The 19,742-nt window shown below is 45.3% G+C and overlaps 2 protein-coding genes across 3 annotated transcripts in view; one reads left to right on the forward strand and one right to left on the reverse strand.

Moving 5' to 3' along the window:
• MCM3AP (minichromosome maintenance complex component 3 associated protein) overlaps positions 1-11,224 on the reverse strand; it is a 556,273-nt gene extending 545,049 nt beyond the window's left edge. The window contains 2 exon segments of the mRNA XM_033944925.1: positions 5,399-6,683; positions 11,049-11,224. Coding sequence (XP_033800816.1) covers positions 5,399-6,680 — 1,282 coding nt within the window. The 5' untranslated portion in view covers positions 6,681-6,683; positions 11,049-11,224.
• Positions 11,225-11,234: 10 nt separating this feature from the next.
• YBEY (ybeY metalloendoribonuclease) overlaps positions 11,235-19,742 on the forward strand; it is a 180,649-nt gene continuing 172,141 nt past the window's right edge. Inside the window, exon 1 of one of the 2 annotated variants that reach the window (XM_033944926.1) lies at positions 11,235-11,393. In XM_033944926.1, coding sequence (XP_033800817.1) covers positions 11,240-11,393 — 154 coding nt within the window. In that variant the 5' untranslated portion in view covers positions 11,235-11,239. The remainder of the gene's footprint in view (positions 11,394-19,742) is intronic. The other variant, XM_033944927.1, reaches the window with a different exon arrangement.

The following is a 19,742-nucleotide window of genomic DNA, read 5'->3' on the forward strand; positions in this document are numbered from 1 at the left end:
CTGTTTCTATACCTGGAAAATCGGCCGGCAACAGCACCCCATTCTCCATCATCTTATCCGTCATACCTTGAGCCCATTGCAGGAAAGCCCGTGCCACATAGGAACTGCACACTGCCGCATGCAAGGTAACCGCCACTACATCAAAGGACAGCTTAAGGGAAGATTCAATTTTCCTATCCTGAATGTCTTTGAGGGCTATACCACCCTCAACCGGCAAGGTAGTCATCTTGGTAACCGCAGCCACCAAAGCGTCCACCCTGGGGTTCTTAAATTTCTCCAGTTCGCCCTGAGATATGGGATACAACAGGTGCATAGCCTTCGCCACCCGGAGACCAGCCTCTGGAGTGTCCCACTGCACAGAAATAAGCTCAAGCATCGCTTTGTGGACCGGAAACGCTTTAGCAGGTTTTTCGTTCTCGCCATAAGCGGATTAGCCGACCCTGTCGCTTGTGGATCCTGCTGAGAAATATGAAGGCCTTGCAGCGCCTTGGTAATAAAAGATGGCAATTCCTCTCTATGAAAAAGACGGAGCGCAGGAGGATCATCCACTTCCCTAGCCAGCGCATTCTCAAGTTCAAAATCCGCCACCTCATCATCTTCCAGAGAGTCCGGTTGAGACAGAGCTAATGCAAAGTCTGATGGAGGGTCACCGCCGTCCATAGGCACTACCCTGCACCTCTTAGCAGCCTGAGACTCCAGAGGAGAACTACTGGCCTGAAGGTCCGGCACCCGGTCCAAAGTACAGGCCTCTCGCCAAGCCGGCTGAGAGGTCTGCATTAAGAAAGCCTTGTGCATCAGCATGACAAACTCCGGGGAAAATGCCACCGGATTCGATTGGGCCTGCAGTGAAAATGCCTGTACACGTTCAGAAGTCGGCCTGGCAAAGGAAGAAGACGCAGCAAAACTGCTCACTGCCGGTGCAGCCGCCGACATGCACCGAAGCGGAACGGAAGCAGCCAACATGGTTTCTGCAAGAGGAGATCGTGCCTAACGAACGTATTGCACTTCTTTTAACAAACGGATAGAAAAAGGAGACCCCATAGACATCTTATATCTAGATTTCCAAAAAGCCTTTGACAAGTTGCCCCATGAACGCCTATCCGGAAAATGAAGAACCATGGGGTGGAAGGAGACGTACATAGATGGATCAGAAACTGGTTGGCGGGCAGGAAACAGAGGGTAGGAGTGAAGGGCCACTACTCGGACTGGAGGAGGGTCACGAGTGGGGTCCCGCAGGGCTTGGTGCTCGGGCCACTGCTATTTAATATATTCATAAATGATCTAGAAACAGGGACGAAGTGCGAAATAATAAAATTTGCAGACGACACCAAACTATTTAGTGGAGCTCGGACTAAAGAGGATTGCGAAGAATTGCAAAGGAACTTGAACAAACTAGGGGAATGGGCGACGAGATGGCAGATGAAGTTCAACGTTGAGAAATGTAAAGTATTACATGTGGGAAACAGAAACCCGAGGTACAACTATACGATGGGAGGGATGTAATTAAATGAGAGTACCCAAGAAAGGGACTTGGGGGTAATGCTGGGCATGACAATGAAGCCGACGGCACAGTGCGCAGCGGCCGCTAAGAAGGCAAACAGAATGCTAGGCATAATCAAGAAGGGTATTACAACCAGAACGAAAGAAGTTATCCTGCCATTGTATCGGACGATGGTGCGTCCACATCTGGAGTACTGCGTCCAATATTGGTCGCCGTACCTTAAGAAGGACATGGTGTTATCGAGAGGGTTCAGAGGAGAGCAACGCGTCTGATAAAGGGGATGGAAAACCTTTCATACGCTGAGAGATTGGAGAGACTGGGTCTCTTTTCCCTGGAGAAGAGGAGGCTTAGAGGGGATATGATAAGAGACTTGCAAGATCATGAAGGGCATAGAGAGAGTAGAGAAGGACCGATTCTTCAAACTTTTGAATAATAAAAGAACAAGGCGGCATTCAGAAAAGTTGAAAGGGGACAGATTCAAAACGAATGCTAGGAAGTTCTTCTTTACCCAACATGTGGTGGACACCTGGAATGCACTTCCAGAGAGCGTAATAGGGCAGAGTACGGTACTGGGGTTCAAGAAAGGATTGGACAATTTCCTGCTGGAAAAGGGGATAGAGGGGTATAGATAGAGGATTACTGCACAGGTCCTGGACCTGTGGGCCGCCGCATGAGCGGACTGCTGGGCATGATGGACCTCAGGTCTGACCCAGCAGAGGCATTGCTTATGTTCTTAAGGCCTAGTGGCAGGCACAGACCTTTTTTTTTTTTTTAAATTCCTGCAGTTCAGCGCTGTATCTACAGGAGCTTTCCACTGGATGGCTGTCTGCTCATCTCTTGCAGCAGAGCGGTTCACAAGGCAGGCACAAGCTTTTCATGCTCCTGCCTGGTCCCACGCCGCTCCCTGAATGGCCTTCAGTTCTTGTGAGTCCCATGAGAACTGACAGCAGCCATTCAGGGAGTGGCGCAAGGCCAGGTAGGAGCGCGACAAATTTGCATCTGCCTTGTGCGCAGCTCTGCGCAAGAGATGAGGAGACAGCCATCCAGTGAAGTAGGAGCAGGAGCGTGGAAAGCTCCTGCCGATACAGCACTGGACCGCCAGAATTTAAAAAAGATACTGGGGGTTTGTTATATTTGCTCTATAAGACGCACCTACATTTCCACCCTCTTTTTTTGGCGGGGGGAAGTGCATCTTATGGAGCAAAAAATGCGGTATTTAAATTTGCTATTGATACAAAGTTGTTAAATCGCAAGAGGATTGTAAAAAATTTCAAGAGGACCTTGTGAGACTGGGCAACAAACTGGCAAATAACGTTTAATTTGAGCAAATACAAAGTAAGGAATGTAGGAAAGAGGAACTCAAACTATAGCTACGTGAAGCAAGGTTTCACATTAGGAATCACTACCCAAGAAAAGGATCTAGATGTCACAGCTGAGAATAAGTTGAAACCCTCAGCTCAATGTGTGGTGGTGACTAAGAAAGCAAATACAGTAGTACCTTGGATTACGAGTATAATCCGTTCCAGGAGCATGCTCGTAATCCAAAATGCTCGTTTATCAAAGCGAGTTTCCCCATAGGAAATAATGGAAACTTGCTTTGATGCGTTCCCCCTCCCCCCCCCGCAAGAACTGGCACCCCCCCTGCCTCGAACCGGCACCCCCCCCGCCACGATCCGACCCCCCCGACATGATTGGGCACCCCCCGACACGATCCGACCCCCCCCCCGACACGATTGGGCCCCCCCCGACACGATCCGACATCCCCCCTCCCCCCCACACAATTGGGCACCCTCCCGCCGCTTCTTACCCTCATCTGGGCACTCTAGAAGGTCGGACTCCTCGTCTGCTGGGCTTTGAGCATCTGAGCATGCTCAAGGCCTGCGAGTTCACGTTCACGTTCAGAACGTGAACTCGCAGGCCTTGAGCATGCTCAGATGCTCAAGGCCCAGCAGACGAGGGCCGATCTTCAAGAGTGCCCAGATGAGGGTAAGAAGCGGCGGGGGGTGCTCAGTTGTGTCGGGGGGGGTCGGATCGTGTTGGGGGGGTGCCCGATCGTGTCGGGGGGGGTCGGATCGTGGGGGGGGGGTGCCCGATCGTGTCGGGGGGGGTCGGATCGTGGGGGGGGTGCCGGATCGCAGGGGGAGGGTGTCGGATTGCGGGTGCTCGTAAATCGAGCCATGCTCGGTTTCCGAGGCACCGATTTTGCAAATGTTTTGCTCGTCTTGCAAAACACTCGCAAACCGGTGCACTCGTAAACCGAGGTACCACTGTAGAATGTTAGGAATTATCAGGAAAGAAACGGAAAACAAAGATTAAAATGCTATAATGCCCTAGTATCGCTTTGTGGTAGGGCTACACCTTGAATACTGTATACAATTCTGGTCACCTTATCTCAAAAAAGATATAGCGGGATTAGAAAAGGTACAGAGAAGGGTGATGAAAATTATAAAAGGGATGGGACGTGGTATACTGGTTAGAGCTACAGACTCAGCATCTTGAGGTTGTGGGTTCATACTCCACAGTGATCCTTGTGACTCTAAGCAAGTCACTAAATCCTCCACTGCCCCAGGTACTTTGGATAGACTGTGAGCTTGCCACGACAGATAGGGAAAATGCTTTGCCCAAGTACCTGATTATAAACAGCTTAACATAAGTTGTCCAAGCGGTATCCCAATCCCTTTCCTATGAGGAAAGGATAAAGTGGCTAGGGCTCTTCAGAGAATAGTTAAGCTCTGGAATGCATTGCCAGAGGATGTTGTAAGAGTGGTTAATGTAGCTGGTTTTAAAAAAAGGTTTGGACTAGTTCTTGGAGGAAAAGTCCATAGTCTCCTGTTGAGACAAACATGGGGGAAGCCACTGCTTGCCATGGATCAATCAGTGGCATGGAATGCTGCTACTATTTGGGTTTTTGCCAGGTACTTGTGACTCCATGAAGACGAGATACTGAGCTAGATGGGCCACTGGTCTGACCTAGTAAGGCTATTCTTATATTCTTATGAAAAGAGACAGCTCAGGGGTGAAGATATAAGCTCAGAGATCTATAAAATACTGAATGGAGTGGAAAGGGTAGATGTGAATCACTTGTTTACTCTTTCCAAAAATACTAGAACTAGGGGGCATACAATAAAGCTACTAAGTAGTAGATTTAAAACAAAACGGAGAAAATATTTATTCACACAACATGTAAGTAAATTCTGGAATGCGTTGCCAGAGAATGTAGTGAAATCAGTTAACTTAGCATGGTTTAAAAAAGGTTTAGATCAGGGGTGTCCAACCTTTTGGCTTCCCTGGGCCACATTGGCCAAAAAAAATGTTTCTGGGGCCGCACAATCACACAAACACTGCAGCAAGACAGAGGAGAGAGCTGGCAAGATGGTAAACACTGCAGAAGAAAACACTGCATCGTCCTCAACTGGGGCCACACAAAATACTTCACGGGGCCGCATGTGGCCCTCGGGCTGCAGGTTGGACACCCCTGGTTTAGATAATTTCCTAAAAGAGAAGGCCTTAGGCCATTATCGAGATGGTTTGGGGAAATCCACTGCTTATTCTTAGGATAAGCAGCATACAATTTTTTTTTACTACTTGGGATCTTGCTAGGTACTTGGGACCTGGGTTGGCCATTGATGGAAACAGGATACAGGGTTTGATGGACCTTCGGTCTGTCCCATTATGCAATTCTTATGTTCTTAAGCTATTTTGCCTCTAGTTAGATAGACAGACATCTTCCAGCCCCTTTTGTATAATTCTAGTGCATTTTGGATTGGAAAAAATAGAAAGGAATGCTCAAAAGGATTCAATATCTAGCCACTGTAAAACCTAGAATCTAGGAGCAGGTTAGTATTAACAGACCCAGACCCATAATTTCTCTACAGGAAGCTCTATCCCAAGCCTTACTTGTCTTTGGTTTGTCTTGAGTCTCTTCCTTTCTCATTACTACAGCTCGTGGTATAGCAACAGAGAGCTGACTTGGGCCTAACATTACAGGCTCAGATTCCCTTGACTCACAGGCGACTTCTTCCTTCCATCTTTCTCTGCTCTCAAAGCGCCCTGCATCTGTATTGCTCTTCAACACATCTTTCAATGTTTGGCCAAAGAGACCTCCTCTTCTAATGGGTCTGCTTAGTCGGACAGAGCGCTTCACAGGGGGGTGGTTACTTCTAGATGTTCTCTCAGATTCCACAATACAGCGTTCTGGTCTGCTGAATGCATTAGTCATTTCCTCTTTCCTCTTTGTTCCTTTAGCAAGATTCTGTGTTGGCTCATGAGAAGATGCTGCTACTGCTGATGCTTCTTCTTCTTTTCCCCATTTGTCTATCTTACTGGTCTGAAGGCACTCTTTCAAAGACAATGGTCCAGTATAAGAAAATTTAGTGAAATTGCTACTGGTACTAGGGAATGGCTTGCAGTCTTTCAATTCCCCTTCACCTTTTTTATTAGGTAAAGTAAAGGCAAACGCACCTGACTGATTGCCACAAGGTGCCGGCTTTGAAAAACTGAAACTTGTATTGGTGTTTGCATTGTTTGTAAAATGGGAAAAATCCACTGGCGCCAGTCCTCCAGATCCACTGCTAACAGGCTGGGAAAAATTGAAAAAGACTTGGTTTGTATGGTTCAGAGACTTCTCTGCTTCTGAACTAGAACCAAATATTGGCTTGAAAACTGTGCTTTTAAGAGGTTCAAAGTTAACTTTGGGTCCCACCTGGCTTTCTACAGATCTCATTTCCATGCTGGAAGCAACAGGGACACTTTCAACAGCAGAAGTTGTAAAGCTGTAAGCTTTATTTCCAGTACTGAAAGAATCAACTGGTGCAGAATTGGCCTCAAATAGAATAGCCTGCCCTGGCTCAGAGTGCTGTGGGAACCCAGAATTAGTGGATTCTTTAAAATCAAGTCTTTGCCCTGATGGTAGTTGACTGAAATGTGATTGCTGAGTTAAGAGAGGGAACTGCTCAGTTCCTCCACTGCTCTGTCCAAACAGAGAGGGCCGCCCAGTTCCTCTGCTACTCTCTCCAAAGACAGGCAACTGGCCTGTTCCAATGCTGCTCTGTCCAAACGGAAGGGGTTGACCATTTCCTCTACCACTTTGTCTGAAAAGAGAGGATTGAGCTGAACTGTTACCAGAAGATGCCAGGAAAAATTCTGACTGTTGTCCACCAAAAGAATTGCTTGTATCCATCTTCTGAAAGAATCATGAAAAAGAAAGTTTTAGAAACTTATATGTTTCACATGCTAGCATTTTAACTTCTGCATTCATTTTTATAATCTGAAAAATAAAAAGAGATTATGTATTTACCCTGGTAAGCTTTTTTCCAGTATATAAGGCAAGTATTCTAGACAAGTGAGTAGTATCCCAATGGCCACGTGCCATATGCAGAAGGAATTCAATCTTGATTTTTTTCTCTGTGACTCTGCTATACTTCAGTGTGCTCTCTAGCTCCACCTAAAATTAGTACCCAAGCACTGAGCCACCTTACAAACATGAAGTTAGAGGTCTGCACGGGAACGGGTCTCATGGGAATCCCCCCTAGGTAAACAGGACTCCCACAGGGGACCCCTCCCAGGCCCACAGGACTCCCATAGGGATCCCTCCCAGACCGACAAGACTCCCACGGGAATGAAACTGGAGTTCCTATCCCAACTCGAGGCCTACCTAATTTCAGGTCCAGCGCTGAGCTCCCGACAAATCAGCAGCAACAGTCTCTGTCACTTAGGCATGGAGCTCAGCACACAGGCAGTAAGCTCAGCACAAGCACACATTGGTTCAGCTGCAGCACAATGGGGCAATCACAAACGACCTCAGAGTGGAAGTGACAGGTATGCAAATCTCTCTCATGCATATTCATTAGGGATATCTTGAAAACCCGACTGGCTGGGGGTTCCCCTAGGAAAGGGTTGAGAACCACTGCTCCAGAAGAACAATATGGAATGAGTAATCTATCAATAAATCCTGGGGTATGTGTCATTATTGTCTTGAATGTGAGCAGTAAGATTTTGTAAGTGATTCTATGGGTAATTGGTAACCAGTGGGATTTTATTGGGAGTGGAGTAACATGGTCAAACTTTTTTGTTTTATAAATTAGTTTGACTGCTGTGTTTTGGATGATTTGTAATCTTCTAAGTTCTTTTTGTGTTATTCCTTAATATAGGGAATTACAATAGTCAAGTTGCAAGATCACCGGGGAGTGCAATAGAATGTTAAAAGATGAGGATTCTAATAGGCTGGTGATTGATCTGATCATTCTTAGTTTGTAGAAACATTATCTAACCACTGGGCTTATCTATTGGTGGAAAGTTAAATTACCATCAATGATAACTCCAAGAATCTTAACTGAGTTAGAGAAGTGAATGGGTGTTGATTTGAGATAAATGGGGGTGGCTAGATTTTCATTGTTATTCCATGAAAAAATCATCCCGTTTAATTTGGAGGGGTTTAAAACATAGCATATTATTGGTAAACCATTGGCTAATTTTCTCGAGTTTGTCGTTAATGTTCTGAATATCTTTGGGGTCGTTTGGAATGAATTTTTCTAATTTCAGCAGCCTGCAATAAGATCATAGTAACATAGTAGATGACGGCAGGTAAAGACCCGAATGGTCCATCCAGTCTCCCAACCTGATTCAATTTAAATTTTTTAATTTTTTCTTCTTAGCTATTTCTGGGCAATAATCCAAAGCTTTACCCTGTACTGTGCTTGGGTTCCAACTGCCAAAATCTCTGTTAAGACTTACTCCAGCCCATCTACACCCTCCCAGCCATTGAAGCCCTCCCCAGCCCATCCTCCACCAAACGGCCATATACAGATACAAACCGTGCAAGTCTGCCCAGTACTGGCCTTAGTTCAATATTTAATCTTATTTTCTGATTCTAGACCCTTTGTGTTCATCCCACGCTTCTTTGAATTCAGTCACAGTTTTACTCTCCACCACCTCTCTCGGGAACGCATTCCAGGCATCCACCACCCTCTCCGTAAAGTAGAATTTCCTAACATTGCTCTTGAATCTACCACCCCTCAACCTCAAATTATGTCCTCTGGTTTTACCATTTTCCTTTCTCTGAAAAAGAATTTGTTCTACGTTAATACCCTTCAAGTATTTGAACGTCTGAATCATATCTCCCCTGTCTGACGTCTGTCCGACAGCCAGTTTCTGACCCAGTTCACCACTTTGGGTCCTAACTTCAGCCCTTCAAGTTTGTTCAACAGCCTCCTATGAGGAACTGTATCAAAGGCTTTGCTGAAATCCAAGTAAATTACATCTAGCATATGTCCTCGATCCAGCTCTCTGGTCACCCAATCAAAAAATCCAATCAGGTTCGTTTGGCACGATTTACCTTTTGTAAAGCCATGTTGTCTCGGATCCTGTAACCCATTAGATTCAAGGAAGTACACTATCCTTTCTTTCAGCAAAACTTCCATTATTTTTCCAACAATTGAAGTGAGGCTCACCGGCCTGTAGTCTCCTGCTTCATCCCTGTGACCACTTTTATGAATAGGGACCACATCCGCTCTCCTCCAATCCCCAGGAATCACTCCCGTCTCCAGAGATTTGTTGAACAAGTCTTTAATAGGACTCGCCAGAACCTCTCTGAGCTCCCTTAGTATCCTGGAATGGTTCCCGTCTGGTCCCATCGCTTTGTCCACCTTCAGTTTTTCAAGTTGCTCATAAACACCCTCCTCCGTGAACGGCGCTAATGATCTTTGCAAGCTGCTGTACGACTTCGGAGCTCTCTTCTCTCTGCCGCGGTCCCGCCCCTTCTCTGACATCACTATAAATAGCCCAGGAAAAACACAAGGAGCCCTCAAAAATAGCACTTTCAGGATTTTAGGTGTGGGGGTAGGGTAGAGCATGCAGGAAAACCACCCATAAACTCCTTTTTGAGAACCCCTAAAATCGCTATTAGCCTGTACTCACAGTTACATGTGCTATATGGGAAACATTGCATTCAGAGCTGAAAAAGCTTATAGGGAGATCCTCTGCCTTAAAGAGCTGGAAAGTTGGACTTCGAGTCTTCTGACTGCCCCACCAGCCGGACATCCATGGCCGGGTACTTCCTCCACCCTCAGACATGCTGCACAGACGCCTGGCAGAGGAACGAAGTCTGGCTCCGACCCCGGCGTGCCTACACGGATCACCAAAGCCTGCGCTCTACCCACTAGCGAATGAACCTGGGTTAAGCAAGCTTACAAGGGAACCATCCTTGAGCCACGATCTGATGTGCAGGCTGTCCGCAGGGTGTACTGACAGGCAGTGAATCACCCAGAAGCAGACTTTTCCAAAGGTCTGCAATCTCCCGCAATCAGAGCTGTCTCCACAGGCAACTTTCACAGCATGAGAGTGAAAACCGCAAACGCAAAGACTTATATTACACAAAATAAAACATGAGCAGAAAAGACAAGCTCCTACAGCCTGGCTTGTAGGAAGGAAAATAGATTCCTAGGGTCAGTGATAAGGTAAGAGGGGGTGAAGTTTAAGTCTCTGAAGTTTGAGGTTTCCTAATAAGTCCTGATGGGTAGACGGAAATAACCCACTGGTCCCAGAATAAAGTGGGATAGTACAAGAATTATTATTGTACACCGCTGTGTTCTTTATAAAAGGATAATTCCACGACAAGTCTTCCAATACTGAAAATCATCCCCATTCGATCTCCTCCAAATTGGGGGAAAAAAAGTTTGTGTGGATGTTCCCTATGGCCAGAGTGGATTCCTTCTGCATATGGCAGGTGGCTATTAGGAGATAACCCATGTTTCTAGAATGTCTCACCTACTGCACTGGAATAATTATTTAACCATTCATTAAAATGGTTTTATGGATGTCAAACATGTGCACGTTATATTTGTGGGCACCTTGTATCAGTTTTTTTTTCCATAAATATGCAATTTTCACGTTATATGTGTGTGCATGTTATATATGCAAGAAAACCCATCTTTTTACCCAACACCAATCACAAAAATAACTCCTACCCAAACCAATACAGACTTGACTCCCTATCAAAGCCCACCAGAATATTTGCTATAACTGTGTTGCTGCTGTAGTAAATCCAAGCAAATTTGATAAGCTGTTCAGCTATGTACGTAAATTGTCCTATCGCTGTAAAAAAAATTTTCGGTACCAAATCAAAAAATTAGGACAATGTTATGCCATGTCTGATGATTGAATACTAGCTTCTTATTCATTACTGCCTCTCTTACTATCTTAAATGTTGACTCATCTTGTCTAGATCAATTTCTTTATACCTCTCTCATATTCTCCTGCTTACTCACTTAATTAATCCCAGCATTTTATCTTTCTTTTTTTTAGGGGGGGAGGCATTGCCCTCTTATTTCGGAAGTTTCAACCTCAGGAATATGGGCTAAGGTTCTAATTCCGTCAGAATGAAAAGAGTTAGTTAGCCTCCCTCCCCGTAAAACAGACAGAAGTGACTCGACTCCATCTAGGGTGCATTAGACTGAGAGTTAACATACTTTCGCATTTACCCGGACATGTCCTAAAACCCGGCAGTTTTTCCAGTTTTGGACTCTAATTCCACCCTAATTTTTCTTTTTACCTTCGAGGGGCATAGGAGGAATGAGACGTCAGCGAGGGGTGGGAGCCATATCCATCGCAGTCCTGCCGCGAGTGCTGGTTGTCTAGGGGCAGAGTTCCTGTCGCGAGATGCTAGAGGCTCGTTTGGCACTGGCTGGAGGTATAGGAAAGGCCCCGGCTCTAGCTAAGCTCGGGGTTTCGTCGGGAGGGCGCATGCGCGTGACCTTATCGCGTATGCGCATACTCGGAGGCCTTCCAGACTCAGGCAGAGCAGCTAGGGTATTTCCTACATGCACCAAACGAGCCTCCAGCGGCTCGCAACAGGAGTTCCTGCCCTTGAATCACCAGTATAATATTGGTACGATAGGTCCGTGTTTGTGCTACCAAAGCAAAACCTAGAATGATTAAAAATACAAATAATTTTAAGTGTATGCTTAACAGTATGGCAGAGTGACACTAAACTAAATCTTAAGTTTATATACCGCATCCTCTCCATGAGTATAGAGCTCGGCACGGTTTACAAGAGCTTAATAAAGGAAAATAGCACATTGAGTTTGGTGGATTGAGTATGGGGGGGGGGAGGAGAGTATTACGTTTTTGTGAAAAGACTGGTTTTCAGGTGCTTACGGAATAGTTGGAAGGAGACCTGATTCCGCAGTAGGGTATTAACCCTTTCAGGACCAAGGGACATATTTGTCCCATAACTTTAAAATCCTATAAATTTTGATTGGGATAGTCTACAGTTCTAAATTTGACATGTACGGATTCCATATGATACTGCCTTTATGTAAACAAACTGGTTCCGACATTCATTCATTAGCGTCGTTGCCAGATTGACGAGAAGATTCACTTGCCACACTGTCCATAAGCCAGAAGTGTGATTTTTTTTAAAAAAAAAAAATGATATTTCACAAAAAAAATCAATTTTTTGGCATCTGCAAGCCCTTTTTACCATAAAAATGTCGTCAAAACCACAAAAATTGGCCTACGATCCTTATGGTCCTGAAAGGGTTAAGGTTATTCCAAAGCCCTGTGATTCTGAAGAAGAGAGATTTTCCTGTATAGAGGATACCTTTTAGTGAGGGGAAGGATAGTTTAAGTTTTTGGGTGGGCCTGGTGTTGTCGGGACTCAGGGAGTTCCAAGATAGAGGGATTAGGGGAGGGAGGATGCTGTGTAGGATTTTAAAAGTTAGACAGGAACATTTAAAAAGAACCCTGACGATTATTGGGAGCCAGTGGAGTTTGGACAAAAGTGGGTAAACATGGTCAAATTTACGTTTTGCGAAGATCAACTTGGCCGCAGTGTTCTGAATTAGTTGAAGTCTATGAAGACTCTTTTTGGTTAGACTTAGGTAGATGAAATTACAGTAATCTAGTTTGGAAAGGATGATGGATTGAACAAGGATGGCAAAATGTTGTTGGCGGAAGCAGGATCTCATTTTCCTCAGCATGTGGAGGCTGAAAAAGCATGATTTTACCAGGGAGTTGAGGTCATTGAAGGAAAGAGAAGAGTCGATGATGATGCCTAGAACTTTGCTTGAGAACTCAAGCTGCAGCTTGGTGCCAGAGGGCAGTGCGAAGAGGGTGGGCAACTGTTCCAATTTTGGACAGAGCCAGAGAAGTTTTGTTTTGGACTCGTTCAGTTTCATTTGAACAGAGAGGGATCAGGATTGGAGTTTCGTTATACAGAATGTTATGTTCTCAGAGAGGTTGGTAAGGTTCGAGTCTGTCTTGAGAAGGACAAAGATGTCGTCAGCATAAGTATAGATTGTTTCAAGGGAAAATTGATGGAAGATTTTCAGGGAAGACATGTAGATGTTGAAGAGAATAGGGGATAGGGGTGATCCCTGCGGGACTCCATAGGTCGGTTTCTAAGGAGCGGACATGATGCCATTTGTGTTGACAGTGTAGGAGCGGGGACGTAAGAAGTTCGAGAACCACTCTAAGACTGTGGAGTCGATACCTATCTCAGAAAGTTGATAAATTAGAATATCGTGGTGGATGACATCAAAAGCTGCAGAGAGATTGAATTGTAATAGGACAGCAAACTTATTTTTCCCTGTTGCAGAAAGACATTTCTAGTGCAATAGGTGAGACATTACAGCTAGGTTATTTCCCTATACTCACATGCTGTGGAAAGAATCTACTCTGGATTTTTCACTCCACCTCTGGTATACTTCACTGTGCTGTCCCTCTACAGTTTTTTCCTTCTGCACGCATGACTGCAGTTGTGTGTGTTCTGCTTTCCCCATTTAATTATTTTAAATTTGATGTAATTTTGGCCTTAATACAAATTTGAAGCTCTGACCTGCTTGAGAATTCACAGACTTCTATCTGTAGCTGACAGGCCGATTCCTTTTTATCCAGAACTCATCAGGGCCGTCTCTGAAGTGGCTCACCTACTGTTAAGTGGGGGTTGAGCGCAGGCTGTTAGGCGCCCTCAAGAGGCTCAGCAGTATCTTGCAGGGTGCCGGCTGCGTCTTTGCGCCTCTGCCCTTGCCGGTGTGCATCTGTTAGTTTGACTGGCAGCCCGAAGATCAACTTTGAAGAACTATTCCCAGCAATGTGGCAGTGAATTTCTCATATAGATACTGTGAGAGAGCTAAAAACAGGTTTGCAGCATGGATCCTATCTGGTCACAGTGAGTACAGGCTGACAGCCTGTGAGAGACATCAGAAGAGGTTGGAAAAGTGGGGTTTTGAGTGTTTCTGGATGTTCCCCAGTGTTACCTCCTCCTCAAAAATCTTAAATTTGCTGGTTTTTAAGTTCGGGAAGTGTGAAAAAATTTGTGACTTTGGTGTGAATTTTGTGCCAGCGGCCATCTTGGATTTTTAGTGATCTTTTTTTGTTCAGCTCCCTGCTTCTTCAAAACTTTGTATTTTGCTCCTCATGCGAATTCTTGCCAGGATTGCACAAATTTAGCACTTTTAGAGCATCTTTGCTGTAGCATCCAGCTTTGCTTCTCCCCTGATGAAGCAGTAGATCAAACGCTCTGCTAGCCCAGCGGGGCAGTGAGCATTGTATTCGGGGCTCGGCACAGCTATTTCTTCTGTCAGCCTGGCTATGGAAACACACACACACACACACACACACCCCCCCCACCCCCGCAACTTAATAAACGCATCTTAGACATCTAAGGGTGACTTTATGCCCCAGACATCTAATGGTGACTTTATGCCCCAGTAGCTGGTCATTTTTCCTGAATTTATTAAAAAAACCAAAACTCAAGAGTTCTTCCCCTGACCAGTTTCAATCTGCCTCCATGACGTCACTTAGTGGTGTGGTGCATCCTCACCTCAGCCTGCTGCAGCTGTTGCACTGCCTGATCCTGATCTGAAGGGCCCAGCAGATGATATGTCTCTTACTGATCCCTTGTTTGCTGGTATAGCGCTTCCTGGCACAGGAGATCAGGGATTGCGTGCTGGATTTGCGGATCTTTCGGGGGCCTTGGATCCTGGTGTGGATACTAGGGTCATGAGCTTATTTCAGTTTTCAGCTCTGCCGGACCTTACTGTTGAGTCTTAGCAATAATTGAACTTCGTCCACATCTACCTCCTGGCTTTGTGGTGTGCGCTGACATCTAGATATGGGCATTCTGGTCTCGGAGCAGTTTGACCCTCCAAAGGATGCTCTGCAACTTTCTAGAGCTTTGTCACGCTTGTTTCCTCTGGCACAGGAGTGTCAGCAGCTTTTGGGTCAGCCCACCCCTCTCCCCAGTTGGGGTGGGGTGGTGTTGAAGGATATGCAAGACCACCATGTGCCTGTGGTCCTCAGGAGCCTTTTAATGCAGCTACTTTAGGAGTCAAAGTTGCTTCGACAACGTCTTTGTGGCATGTGTCTGTCCCTCTCAGCTATATGGCGGATGCCTTCTATGAATTCTTGAGAACTTTGGCAAAAGTGTCAGTGTACTCTCTTTTGACCCACCAATTGCTCTAGGTCAGATAGTGGACTGGTGATTCCACTTTAAAGGCAGTATTAGCTAGGCTGATACTTGTTGCTTGGCAAAGGCCTGGATGATATCATGGATTCTGTGTTGGACCATCGCCCTAAGCCCCTGCCTGATAGTGGACCCAAACCCTCCAGAGGTTCTGGTCATTCTAATTTTCATGGCTCACAGCACTCCAGACCGTCACAAAGATTTTCAAAGAGCTCCCGACGACAGTATGATGGCTAAAGGCGTTCCCAGCCTTTCACCTCCCATTCTGCATCCCATGCCAGAACACCATGATGCCCAAACATAGAGAAACTGATCTTTCTAATCAAAATCCAACCCAAGAATAAATTAATTGCGATAACTAGGGTTAAAGGATTATTTCATAATCAATTTGTATTATGATATTTTGGTATCACTATACCTTCAAACTACTTTTCTTTTCATTTAATAATATTTTTTATCCTTTATCACAAACCCAATTAATAAACCCTCAAGTGATAAACTAGGAGGATGGTATATCATATACAATGGGTGGTTGTCAGTGCATAGGACCTCACATAACATACGTTATCCTAAGTCAGCATTCTGTTCAATTTTCAACCAATAATCATTTGTACCATTACCTCCATCCCATCCCTTATCTTTTTATGTTTTTGTAATTAATGCGTGTTTGTGCTTCAATAATGTTCAGATTTATCAATCAAGCTATTTCATGAATCAACAATTATATACTTTCTCAGTTTAAAGTTTTGTTTTTTGAATCAGCAACACTTATCTTATGCAACAAACTGCTGGTCCAACAGAAGTACCTGTGATTCCATATTCTGGGGTGACATTTCCAGTTTGCAGCACTGCCCTTTGGGTTAGCGACAGCACCCTGGACCTTCACCAAAGTGATGGTGCACTCCATGGATGTCCTTGATTTACCCGTATCTGGACGACTGGTTGATCAGAGTGCCCTCACTCAAGTGGGAAGAAACTTTGGTACCCATCCACTAATTTTGGGCTCCAGTCCCAGGCTGTCATATCAGGTGGTACAGTTGCTGCAACGTCTGGGTTGGGTGATAACTTCAGAAAGAGTCACCTTGAGCCCACCCAGGATTTGGAGTACCTGGGAGTTCAGTTTCATATGGGTCAGAACAAAGTGCCTCTGCCCTTCTCCTGTCACGAGAAGCTACAGCAGGTTATCGGGGACCTTCTGGCCACTCCGGTCCTGATGGCTTAGCAGTATCTCCAGGTTCTGGGGATCATGATGGCATTGATCGATGTGGTTCCTTGGGCCAGATCCCGCATGCGTCCGCTGTAGGATGCCCTGCTTTCATGCTGAAATCCACAATGGGACCCGTTACATGCACCCCTGCCCTGGACGATGGTGGTGCGCAACATTCTAGCATGGTGGTTGTGTCTTCTCTCATTGTTCCAGGGTCTTGTCGACAGAAGCGAGTCTCGAAGGATGGGGAGCAGTGTGCATGTCTGTCCTTGCAGTGGCGTACCAAGGGGGGGGGATGGCGGTCCGCCCCGGGTGCAAGCCCTGAGGAGGTGGTCCCGGTCCGGTTCCCCCCCTGCGCCGGGTGTCGCGTCGGAAACAGCCTGCAACAAGATCGCGATGCCACGAGGAGGGGCAGGACCGCGGCGGAGGAAACAGCCGAAGCAGGCAAAGATCGCTGGCATCGCGCGATCTTGCTGCAGGCTGTTTCCTCAGGGAAATGGTGCGGGGAGGCCGGGGGGATGAGCAGTGCTTCGTGGTGGTGGTGGGGGGGCAGCGGTCCATCGAGGTTGTGTGGGGGCAGCAGGCCTTCAGGGTGGGGCAGGCAGGCCTTGTGAGGGGGGGGGAGACAGGCCTTCAAGGGGAACAGGCAGGCAAGCCTTCAAGGGGGGGGCAGGCCTTCAAGGGGGACAGGCAGGAAGGCCTTCAAGGGGGAGGACAGACCTTCAAGGGGAACAGGCAGGAAGGCCTTCAAGGGGGGGCACAGGCCTTCAAAGGGAACAGGCAGGCAGGCCTTCAAGGGGGGGACAGGCCTTCAAGGGGGGAACAGGAAGGCAGATGGATGGTTAGCACGGAGAAAGAAGAAAGAAAGAGACCCTGGCAAGCAAATTATCAGAAGACAACCAGAGCCTTGTACCAACAAGATCTGAAAAATAACCAGACAACAAAAGGTAGAAAAACTGATTTTATTTTCTGTTTTGTGATTACAATATGTCAGATTTGAAATGTGTATCCTGCCAGAGCTGGTGTTAGACCACAAACGTGAGCTAGGATTTAACAGAGAGAGGAAAAGTCCTTTTTGTTTCTATATTTTATTTACACCACAGCACCAGTGTGGTTAGGAGAAGCGAAAGGGGGTGAAAAAGCTATAAAATAAATCCACCAGGATGTTTGAAAAAAACACCCAATTGGGCAGGAAAATCGAATCGATAAACCAATTCAATAGCCTGAATCGAATCAAAATTTTTTTTCCTGAATATGGCAGCACTAGTTTGCGCTACTGTCTTAGACTTTAGGACCTAGGATTGGGGAGAGATGGCATCCTTAATTTATAATGCAAGTGAAACGAGGATTTGGTCAGACTTTTGAAGGGTCTGCAGAAGAAAAATATTGTATAGGCTGGGGACATGAGACAGCAGGAAATGGGAACTTTTCTTCTTTCTATTTTTGTGAATGGAAAGGCTGAGGATGTCAGAGAGTTCAGTTAAAATTTGTGCTTTATAAGAAAATATAATAATGTGTTTTATAAAGTTTATAGCATTGCTGGCCTACCCGGTGAGGTATTCCTAGTGGTGGTTATGGCAGCGTGTCAATGTGTTGAGAGGAAGAGGTGGTCTGGGAAATTCTACTGAGCAAACTCCGGGCCCATTTCCACCCCCCAGTTGTCACTCCACTACACTGAGTGGGATTTTGGGTGTTGTTCCTGGGTAGTTGTTTTGGGATCTCTTCCAGTGGTTTGTCAGTATCTCCTTGTGGTCCAAGGAAGGAAACTTTGTTAACCTTAGCACTGACTTATAGAATATGTTTGTAACAGCGCTGCTTGTGTGGCATTAGGCTATGTAGTGATCGAAAGAAAAAACCAGACCTTTGCACATTTTTGCACTATATTACATTACATTAGGGATTTCTATTCTGCCATTACCTTGCAGTTCAAGGCGGATTACAAAAGAATTATCCAAGATGTATTACAACAAGAACTTACGGAAAAAAAAAAAAAATTGGTCATTTTCAAAAAGAGTAAGAAATGGGTAAGGTTATTTGTTTGGGGTAGTTGGCTTTAGTGAGAGGTGGAGTTTGAGACTTGCGGTATTATTTCTTTTTTCAGAGTTTTCTTGAAGAGTATGGTCTTTATTTCTTTTCTAAAAGTCTTGTAGTCGAGGGATGCCGTCAGTAGATTTGCAATTTGGTTGTCTAGTTTGGCTGCTTGAGTGGCCAGGAGGCCATCATATAGTTTTTTCCGTTTGACTTCCTTAATTGGAGGGTATGAGAATGGGGTGTGAGTTTTCCTATGTCTGGTTGCGGTGTTATGGATGAGGCGGTTATTCAGAAAGTTTGGACTGTCTCCGTATAAAGTCTTAAATAGTAGGCAGTAGAATTTAAATTGTATTCTTGCTGGGATCGGAAGCCAGTGCGATTGGAGATATGCTTCTGTAATGTGATCATGTTTCTTTAATGAGTAGATGAGTCTTAGTGCTGTGTTTTGGATAGTTTGTAGTTGTTTTGTTATGGTTGTAGGGCATGGGAGGTAGAGGATATTACACTAGTCAAGTAGGCCTAGTATTAAGGACTGAACTATGAGCTGGAATTGAGTTTTCTCGAAGAATTTCCAAACTTGTCTTAAGTTTCTCATGACTAAGAATGACTTTTGTATTGTTTTATTGATTTGCGATTGCATGGTGCAGCACCTGTCGATAGTTATTCCTAGCAGTTTTAGGGTGGTTTGTATGGGGTAGTTGATTGCGTTGATTTCAAGTTGGTTATGGTTGGTATTTTCTTGTTTTCTAGGAGGATGAATTTCGTTTTATCTGGGTTCAATTTCAGTTTGTGATCTTTCATCCAGGTTGCTATTGATTTTAGTGTTTGGTATATTGTGTTCGTCATGGAGAGTTCAGGTTGATCGAAGGGTATGAGAATGGTTATGTCATCGGCATAGCTGTAGGAGGTTATGCCTTGTTTGTCCAGGTGAGAACTGAGGGAGGCTGTATAGAGATTGAAGAGAGTCGGTGATAGAGGGGATCCTTGTGGAACTCCGCAGGGGTTTGACCAAGGTTCAGATTTTTATTTGTCTGATTTTACTCTATAGGTTCTTGATTTAAGGAATCCTTCAAACCATTTGTATACTTTATCTGTGATACCTATTGTATCCAGGATTTGTAGTAGAATGTTATGGTCCACCAAATCGAATGCAGTGGTAAGGTCTAGTTGTATGAGCATCATTTTTTTTCCTGTGCTGAGATGTTGTCTGGCTGTGTCCAAGAGAGATCCTAGTAGTGTTTCCGTGCTGAAGTTGTTTCTGAAGCTGGATTGTGTGGGATGGAGTATGTTATGGTTTTCTAGGTAATTGGAGAGGAATTTGGCAACTAGTCCTTCTATTATTTTGACGTAGAGTGGAATAGAGGCAATGGGTCTGTAGTTGGCTGTTTGGTCTATCGGTCCTTTGGGGTCTTTGAGGATCGGGGTGATGATGATTTCGCTGAGGTTGGAAGGGTAGTGGCCGTTTATTAGCGAGATTTGTATCTAATTTAGAAGAAGAGCGCGGAATTTTGTGCTGGATGTTTTTAGGAGATATGGTGGAC

The sequence above is a fragment of the Geotrypetes seraphini genome, chromosome 5, assembly GCF_902459505.1.
Source record: "Geotrypetes seraphini chromosome 5, aGeoSer1.1, whole genome shotgun sequence".
NCBI classification, from domain to species: Eukaryota; Metazoa; Chordata; class Amphibia; order Gymnophiona; family Dermophiidae; genus Geotrypetes; species Geotrypetes seraphini.